The 9,758-nt window shown below is 51.6% G+C and overlaps 1 protein-coding gene across 1 annotated transcript; it reads left to right on the plus strand.

The window, feature by feature from the left end:
• Positions 1–3,948: 3,948 nt before the first annotated feature.
• Positions 3,949–9,703, plus strand: INTS5 (integrator complex subunit 5). The gene is made up of 2 exons (XM_007995434.3): positions 3,949–4,084; positions 6,558–9,703. The coding sequence occupies exons 1-2, from the start codon at positions 4,005–4,007 to the stop codon at positions 9,535–9,537; spliced, it is 3,060 nt and encodes a 1,019-aa protein (XP_007993625.3). The 5' UTR covers positions 3,949–4,004; the 3' UTR covers positions 9,538–9,703.
• The last annotated feature ends 55 nt before the right edge of the window (positions 9,704–9,758 follow it).

Consider the following 9,758-nt stretch of genomic DNA (forward strand, 5'->3'; position numbering starts at 1 on the left):
TCTGTCGCCCAGGCTGGAGTGCAGTGTTGGGATCTCAGCTCACTCTAACTTCTACCTCCCAGGTTCAAGCGATTCTCCTACTTAAGCCTTCCGAGTAGCTGGGATTACAGACACCCGCCACCATGCTCAGCTAATTATTTGTATTTTTAGGGTTTCACCATGCTGTCCAGGCTGGTCTCGAACTCCCGACCTCAAGTGATCCACTCACTTCAGCCTCCCAAAGTGCTGGGATTACAGTTGTGAACCACCTCGCCCTGCCACTATCCCCATTTTAGACAGGCAAAATCAAGGTACAGAAAAATGGTAACTAGCTAGAAAATGATAGAAGGACTTGGGTCCAGGCAGTCTAATTCCAGAGTCCTTCAAACTGCCACTTGTCACTGTTGTCATTCAAAGAGGAGTTTTTGTATCTAGCATTTATGCTAAGCGCTACATAAATTATCTCAAGTGACATTCACAAAGTGTGTGAGATGGAGGTGTCATGCTCGTTTCACAGACAAGGAAACAGGTTCCAAACAGCTGGGTCACTTGCTCAGGGTTATTTTACTAATAAATGGCAGATAGGAATCCAGATCTGTCCAACTCCAAAATGAATACCCTTAGATTATGCAATCTCTAAGGTCAAGAAATACATTCTAGTCTCATAGCTGGCAGAATTCATCTGGTTCAAAAGCTCCCTTTCACAGATCTGAGGCCCTGAGAAGGGAAGTGTTGGGTCCAAGTTTAAGGCAGAGCTAGGAGTAGAAATTGCCTCAGATTTACTGTCCTAGAATGATGCTTGGTAATAGGTGGTAGAAACACTGTAAATGATTGAACTTCTAAAATGTAAGAACAGACGGGGCACTGTGGCTTATGCCTATAATTCTAGCACTTTGGGAGGTTGAGGTGGGAGGATTGCTTAAGGCCAGGAGTTCGAAACCAGACTGGGGAACATCTCGAATTAAAAAAAAAAAAAAAAAAAAAAAAAAAATTTAAGTAAATAAAATTTAAGAACACGAAATCATGCATGAGGGCTGGGCGCGGTGGCTCACATATGTAATCCTAGCACTTTGGGAGGCATAGGCAGGTGGATTACCTGAGGTCAGGAGTTCAGGACCAGCCTAGCCAACATGGTGAAACCCTGTCTCTACTAAAAAATACAAAAATTAGCCAGGCATGGTGGCGGGCGCCAGTAATCCCAGCTTCTCAGGAGCTTGAGACAGGAGAATCACCTGGACCCAGGAGGCGGAGGTTGCAGTGAACCAAGATTATGCCATTGCACTCCAGCCTAGGTGACAGAGCGAGACTCCATCTCAAAACAACAACAACAACAAAAAACAAACCTGCTATATCCTCATCACCTACAACAGTGTCTGCCTGGCATGTAGTAGGTTCTGTTTTTTCCTTTGTTTTGTTTAAGATGGAGTCTTGCTCTGTTGCCTAGGCTGGAGTGCAGTGGTGCAATCTCAGCCCACTGCAGCATCCACCTCCCGGGTTCAGGCGATTCTCCTGCCTCAGCCTCCTGAGTAGCTGGGATCACAGGTGTGCACCACCTTGCTGGCTAATTTTTTTTTTTTTTTTTGAGACTGAGTCTCGCTCTGTTACCCAAAGGCTGGAGTGCAGTGGCACAATCTTGGCTCATCACAACCTCCGCCTCCCAGGTTCAAGGGATTCTACTGCCTCAGCCTTCAGAGTAGCTGGGACTATAGGCGGGCGCCACAATACCTGGCTAATTTTTTGTATTTTTAGCAGAGACAGAATTTCACTGTGTTCAAGACCAGCCTGGTCTTGAACTCCTGACCTGTGATCCCCTTCGCCTCGGCCTCCCAAAGTGCTAGTATTATAGGCGTGATGCACCGTGCCCAGCCCAATGATATAGCTTTTAACAAAATTGGCCAAGTCTCTGTTGTCAAACAGCTTATTTTCTGTTTCATTCAATAAACACAAAAATAGTTAATGCTTGTCTAGCGCTTACCATCACTGGCACTAAGTGCTATACAATGACCATACTACCTCATTTCAGTTTTCATAACAACCCTTTGAGGTATTTGTAATATTAATATAACCTCCTCATTTCCAGAGGAAGGAACAGTTATTAAGTGGTTAAGTAAAGTACACGACCAGTAGGTAGAACAGCTGGAACCTGATCTAGGTACCCTGGCTTGAGTGAGGGCTCTTGATGAGTTGTACTGGCTCCCTATACAGTTAGCAAGCTCTGTCTCTGGCAGGTGTGGGGCTGTGAGTTAGACACGAAGGTCCCTATTCTGGGAAGCTGTGGGAGAGAGAGAAGCCTAAACAGTGAAGATAGACGGAAGGATGTTATTCATACTTGCCACTAGGAGGACATCTTTAGGCTAGCTAGCTCAATTTGTTTTGGATTCCCTCTCCCTCCTTCTCTCTTATTTTTTCTTTTTCTTTTATGAGTTTTCTCTTCTTTCTTTCCATTTATTTTCTGCTTTCTCTCTTCCCTTCTCTCTCTCTTGTAAAAGCATTTTTGTAGGCAGGGTGCGGTGGCTCACACCTGTAATCCCAGCACTTTGGGAGGCTGAGGCAGGTGGATCACCTGACGTCAGGAGTTCGAGACCAGCCCGGCCAACATGTGTCTAATTAGCTGGGCGTGGTGGCACATGCTTGTAGTCCTAGCTACTTCGGAGGCTGAGGCAGGAGAATTGCTTGAACCTGGGAGGTGGAGGTTGCAGAGCTGAGATTGCACTCCAGCCTGGGCAACAGAATGAGATTTTTAAAAAAGGCTGGGTGCGGTGACTCATGCCTGTAATCCCAGCACTTTGGGAGGCTGAGGTGGATGGATCACTTGAGTTCAGGAGTTGGAGGCCAGCTTGGCAGACATGGGGAAACCTTGTCTCTATAAAAATACAAAAATTAGCCAGATTTGGTGGTGGGCGCCTATAGTCCCAGCTACTTGGGAGGCTGAGGCTGGATAATCGCCTGAACTTGGAAAGCGGAAGTTGCAGTGAGCCCAGATCTCGCCACTGCACTCCAGCCTGGGTGAGGGAGTGAGACTCTGTCTCAAAAGGAAAAAAAAAGAAAAAGAAAAAGAAAAAGAAACAAAAAAACAAAGAGAGACTGGCCGGGTGTGGTGGCTTACTTCTGTAATCCCAGTGCTTTGGGAAGCTGAGGTGGGACAATCACTTGAGGACAGGAGTTGGAGATCAGTATGGGCAACATAGGGAGACACTCCCTCCACCCCCTGTAAATCCCTAACTCTGAAAATTTTTAAAAAGTAGCTAAGTGTGATGATGCACGCCTATAATCTCAGCTACCTGGAAGACTGAGGTGGGAGGATGGCTTGAGCCCAGGAGGTCAGGGCTGCAGAGAGGGGTGATTCTGTCACTGCACGGTCACAAAATAAACAACAACAAAACCTTCCTATGCTTCATTTTTTATAAGTTGTGAGTTGAACATTTTGTATTTTTGGCGTTAGGAAAAATAATTAAAATCTCACTGTGAGTGTCTACGGCCAGTTTGTGTGTGTGTGTGTGTTTATCGGGACTCTCGTTCTGTCGCCCAGGCTGGAGTGCAGCGGGAAGATCTCGGCTCACAGAAATCTCCGCCTCCCGGGATCAAGCCATTATCCTGCCTCAGCCTCCCGAGTTTACAGGCATGAGCCACCACGCCCGGCTAATTTTTGTATTTTTAGTGGAGACGGGGTTTTGCCATGTTGGCCAGGCTGGTCTTGAACTCCTGACCTCAGGTGATCCGCCCCCTCGGGCTCTCAAAGTGCTGGGATTACAGGCGTGAGCCACCGCGCCGGGCCTAGTCTGTATGTCAATAGGCTTTTGAAAAAAGTGGTTGCATATAGGGCAGATCGGCTTCCTGCTATCATCATCCCGGGATTCTGCTCTGGGACTCCAACGGCGTGCGGAACCAATGTAACAGGGTCGAGGACATCGCCGGATTAATTTTCCTGAGAGGCCTAGTAGCTGGTTCCTTTCGCGTTTCCTGTAAGCGCGCATGCGCCGCCTGCGCTCCGCCGCTCCCGCCTCGGGCTCGGCTCGGGCTCCGGGATGTCCGCGTTGTGCGACCCTCCCGGGGCCCCAGGGCCTCCTGGGCCTGCCCCGGCCACCCACGGTCCCGCGCCTCTCAGGTAGTTAGAGCCCTTGGCACCTTCCTCCCACCGCGTGGCCCCGCGCCGATCCCCAGCCTTCTTGGTAGAAACCCGGATCCTACCTCGAGAACTCACGTCAGGGTTCTCAGAGAGATTCTTGGTCAGGTCCTCCCAGAACTCAGGGACTGCCTCACCAAAACTCAGGGCTCCAGTGCCCGCCCTCCCAAGACCTCGGGCCTGCCTCTCCCTAGACTCCGATGCCTAACTACCCTCGACCCCGAGCTTCCTCTCCCAAGAGTCGGGGGTATCATAACTCTTGGGAACCCAGCTGCCCTGGCCATTTTTGACCCTGGGAAACCCAAGATCCTGACTTCATAGAATCTCCCTGAGACCCCAGGCCCAGAAACAGAATGCAGTCCGGCTGAGATACTCCCTTATATTAGGGTGTTTTTTTGGAGGAAACAGAGGAATGGCACTGTCAGAGCCTTATCAGCACCTAGAGGATGCTGTCTTCTTTGACAGAAAAGGCGATAAGAGAAAGGGGATTTGCCGCCTTCCATAACACTGGTTTCTGAACCTCTGAGACTGAACCCATATGTTTTAGGAGGGAAAGGGCTGAAAAGCATTATTACTTTGTGCCCTGGGACACCCTGATGTCCAGGCACATTGAGGGTGCTGGGTAGATGGTGGTTGTTGATGTGGTAGGTGACTAAGATTTTGCAGAATATGGGAAGAAACAGATATTAGGAGGGAGAGCCCTTAATAAGGGGCTTACAATTTTTTTTTTCCCCATTAAGAGCAGATTTCAAGGTGCTTGTGTTGTGGGATGGGGTGGGGCGGGGGTGGTGGTGGAAGGTGATAAAGCTGGAATGGAAAGGTGACTTTTTTTTTTTGAGATGGTCACCCTGTCTCCCAGGCTGGAGTGCAGTGGCGTGATCTCGGCTCACTGCAACCTCTGCCTCCTGAGTTCAAGTGATTCTCGTGCCTCAGCCTCCCGAGTAGCTGGGATTACACCATGCCTGGCTAATTTTTTTGTTTTTGTTTTTGTTTTTTTTTGAGACAGAGTCTCGCTCTGTCACCCAGGCTGGAGTGCAGTGGTATGATCTTGGCTCACTGCAAGCTCCTCCGCCTCCCGGGTTCACACCATTCTCCTGCCTCAGCCTCCTGAGAAGCTGGCGCCCGCCACCACGCCTGGCTAATTTTTTTTTGTATTTTTAGTAGAGACGGGGTTTCACCATGTTTGCCAGCATGGTCTCGATCTCCTGACCTCGTGATCAGCCTGCCTTGGCCTCCCAAAGTGCTGGGATTACAGGCGTGAGCCACTGCGCCCGGCCTGTATTTTTAATACAGACAAGGTTTCACCCTGTTGGCCAGGCTGGTTTTGAACTTCTGACCTCAAGTGATCACCCTCCTTGGCCTCCCAAAGTGCTAGGTTACAGACATGAGGCACGGCAACCAGCCTGGAAATGTTTTTAAAGCAGATATTATAGAAACACAAATATAGTCAATTCAACAAATATTTATTGACTACCTTCCATATACTATGTACCTCAATAGAAGTGGATTCAGTGTTGAAGAGCACAGAAATGGTTCCTACACTCTTGGCGAATATAGTCTGATTGCTTAACCTTGATTTCGTTTGTTTATTTTTTTGATGGCACACACAGGCTGGAGTGCAGTGGTGCGATTTTGGCTCACTGCAACCTCTGCTTCCAGGGCTCAAGTGATCCTTCTGCCTCAGCCTCTCTAGTAGCTGGGACTGCAGGCACATGCCCCATGCCTGGCTAATTTTTTTTTTTTTTTTTGTAGAGATGGGGTTTCAGTATGTTCCTCAGACTGATCTTGAACTCTTGTGCTCAAGCGATCCACCAGCCTTGGCCTCCCAAAATGCTGGCATTGTAGGCGTGAGCCACTGGAGCCAACCTTGATTTATCTGTAAAATGGGATCATAATAGTACCTACCTTATTGAACTGTTGTCAGGATTGAAATAATACATGCAAAGTATTTAAAAGAGTACCCGTTGATGTTCTAAGAGTTATCTATTACTGATATTATTACTGTTGTCATTGAAAGAAACATAGCTTTTGGCTGGGTGCGGTGGCTCATGCCTGTAATGCCAGCACTTTGGGAGGCCAAGGCGGGTAGATTACAAGGTCAGGAGATCGAGACCATCCTGGATAACATGGTGAAACCCCATCTCTATTAAAAATACAAAAAGAAAAAAAAATTAGTCGGGTGTGGTGGCAGGCGCCTATAGTCCCAGCTACTTGGGAGGTTGAGGCAGGAGAATCACTTGAACCCAGTAGGTGGAGGTTGCAGTGAGCCAAGGTGGCACCACTGCACTGCAGCTTGGGCAACAAAGCAAGACTCTATTGCAAAAAACAAACATTCTTTTATGAGGGAAGTAATTTTAATATCCCTGTTTAATATAAAAGACAAAGCTCATACAGGAAAGGTAAGTTGCCTAACATCTTACAACACTCTAAGTCTGTTTCTTTTGCTTCCTTATAGTGCTCAGGAGCTATCCCAGGAAATCAAGGCTTTTCTGACTGGCGTAGACCCCCTTTTGGGCCACCAACTCTCAGCCCGGGAACATGCTCGCTGTGGTCTTCTCCTGCTCCGTTCTTTGCCACCTGCTCGGGCTGCTGTGCTTGACCACTTGAGAGGTGTCTTTGATGAGAGTGTCCGGGCCCACCTGGCTGCCCTGGATGAAACCCCTGTGGCTGGTCCACCTCATCTCCGTCCACCTCCAGCCTCCCATGTCCCTGCTGGGGGACCTGGTCTAGAGGATGTGGTTCAGGAAGTGCAGCAGGTGCTGTCTGAGTTTATCCGGGCCAACCCAAAGGCCTGGGCACCTGTGATTAGTGCATGGTCCATTGACCTCATGGGGCAACTGAGCAGCACGTACTCAGGCCAGCACCAGCGTGTTCCCCACGCTACTGGCGCTCTTAATGAACTGCTACAGCTGTGGATGGGTTGTAGGGCCACGCGTACATTAATGGACATCTATGTGCAGTGCCTCTCGGCTCTCATTGGTAGCTGCCCAGATGCGTGTGTGGATGCCTTGCTGGATACCTCTGTTCAGCATTCTCCACACTTTGACTGGGTTGTGGCACATATTGGCTCCTCTTTTCCTGGCACCATCATTTCCCGAGTTCTCTCCTGTGGCCTTAAGGACTTTTGCGTCCATGGTGGGGCTGGAGGTGGAGCTGGCAGCAGTGGTGGAAGCTCTTCTCAGACCCCCTCTACAGACCCCTTCCCTGGATCTCCTGCCATTCCTGCGGAGAAACGGGTGCCCAAGATTGCCTCAGTTGTAGGCATCCTAGGGCACCTGGCCTCCCGCCATGGAGATAGTATCCGACGGGAGCTCCTGCGAATGTTCCATGATAGCCTGGCAGGGGGAACTGGAGGCCGAAGTGGGGACCCCTCCCTTCAGGCCACGGTTCCCTTCCTACTGCAGCTGGCAGTCATGTCACCAGCTTTGCTGGGCACAGTCTCTGGAGAGCTTGTGGATTGCCTCAAGCCCCCAGCTGTGCTGAGCCAGCTGCAGCAACACCTTCAAGGATTCCCCCGAGAGGAGCTGGACAACATGTTGAACCTGGCTGTGCACCTGGTGAGCCAGGCCTCTGGGGCAGGTGCCTACCGCTTGCTGCAGTTCCTGGTGGACACAGCTATGCCTGCTTCGGTCATTACCACCCAGGGCCTGGCTGTGCCAGACACCGTACGTGAGGCTTGTGACCGGCTAATCCAGCTGCTGCTGCTGCACCTGCAAAAGCTGGTTCATCACCGGGGAGGGTCTCCTGGGGAAGGGGTGCTAGGCCCGCCTCCACCTCCCCGCTCGGTGCCCTTTTTAGATGCGCTAAAAAACCATGTTGGAGAGCTGTGTGGAGAGACGTTACGATTGGAACGGAAACGCTTCCTCTGGCAGCACCAGCTCTTGGGCCTGCTATCTGTCTATACCCGGCCTAGCTGTGGACCTGAGGCCTTGGGCCATCTGCTGAGCCGAGCCCGAAGCCCTGAAGAGTTGAGTTTGGCCACCCAGTTATATGCGGGGCTAGTGGTCAGTCTGTCTGGCCTCCTGCCCCTGGCTTTCCGAAGCTGTCTGGCTCGGGTGCATGCGGGGACATTACAGCCTCCCTTCACGGCCCGGTTCCTGCGCAACTTGGCACTGCTAGTAGGGTGGGAACAGCAGGGTGGCGAGGGCCCTGCAGCCCTAGGGGCGCACTTTGGGGAATCTGCCTCAGCCCATCTGTCTGACCTGGCGCCTCTCCTGCTACATCCTGAGGAGGAAGTAGCTGAAGCTGCTGCCTCCCTCCTGGCCATTTGCCCCTTTCCTCCTGAAGCCTTATCCCCCTCCCAGCTCCTGGGACTGGTAAGGGCTGGGGTGCACCACTTCTTCGCCTCTCTGAGGCTGCATGGCCCCCCAGGTGTGGCCTCAGCCTGTCAGCTTCTCACCCGCCTGTCTCAGACGTCCCCAGCTGGACTCAAGGCTGTCCTGCAGCTGCTGGTTGAGGGAGCCTTACATCGAGGCAACACAGAACTGTTTGGAGGGGAAGTAGATGGGGACAATGAGACTCTCTCAGTTGTTTCAGCTTCTTTGGCTTCTGCCTCCCTGTTGGACACTAACCGGAGGCACACTGCAGCTGTGCCAGGTCCTGGAGGGATTTGGTCAGTTTTCCATGCTGGAGTCATCGGCCGTGGCTTAAAGCCACCCAAGTTTGTCCAGTCACGAAATCAGCAGGAAGTGATCTATAACACCCAGAGCCTCCTCAGCCTTCTGGTTCACTGCTGCAGTGCCCCAGGGGGCACTGAATGTGGGGAATGCTGGGGGGCGCCCATCTTGAGTCCAGAGGCAGCCAAAGCAGTGGCAGTGACCTTGGTGGAGAGTGTGTGTCCCGATGCAGCTGGTGCAGAGCTGGCTTGGCCCCCCGAGGAACACGCTCGGGCCACCGTGGAGCGGGATCTCCGCATTGGCCGGCGCTTCCGGGAACAGCCCCTGCTCTTTGAGCTGTTAAAGCTGGTAGCAGCTGCTCCTCCAGCCCTGTGCTACTGTTCCGTGCTGCTTCGGGGGCTGCTGGCCGCCCTCTTGGGCCATTGGGAAGCCTCTCGCCACCCTGACACGACCCACTCCCCCTGGCACCTGGAGGCATCCTGCACCTTAGTAGCTGTCATGGCTGAGGGAAGTCTCCTGCCTCCGGCCCTAGGTAATATGCATGAAGTATTTAGCCAACTGGCACCTTTCGAGGTGCGTCTGCTGCTGCTCAGTGTCTGGGGATTTCTCCGGGAGCATGGGCCGTTGCCTCAGAAGTTCATCTTCCAATCAGAGCGGGGTCGCTTCATCCGGGACTTCTCCAGGGAGGGTGGAGGTGAGGGTGGACCCCATCTGGCTGTGCTGCACAGTGTCCTCCACCGCAACATCGACCGCCTGGGTCTTTTCTCTGGCCGTTTCCAGGCACCTTCACCGTCCACTCTCCTTCGACAAGGGACGTAGCCTTTTCTTGCTCTGGAAGCCCAGGGAGGTTGAGCAGTGAGAGAGGGAAGGGACTAACGTGCGACGGCAGGGTGGAGGTTTCTAAGTCCTTGGCCTAAGGAGCGCTGTCACTTTTTTCTCTCCCACTTTTTTTTTCTAAATAAAATTTGCCGACTTGAGAAAACCAGTCCGGTGCTTCTGTCATGCTGAGAGCGTGCGAAGTCGGACAGCGCCTGGCTCTG

The sequence above is a fragment of the Chlorocebus sabaeus genome, chromosome 1 (genome assembly GCF_047675955.1).
Source record: "Chlorocebus sabaeus isolate Y175 chromosome 1, mChlSab1.0.hap1, whole genome shotgun sequence".
NCBI lineage: Eukaryota > Metazoa > Chordata > Mammalia > Primates > Cercopithecidae > Chlorocebus > Chlorocebus sabaeus.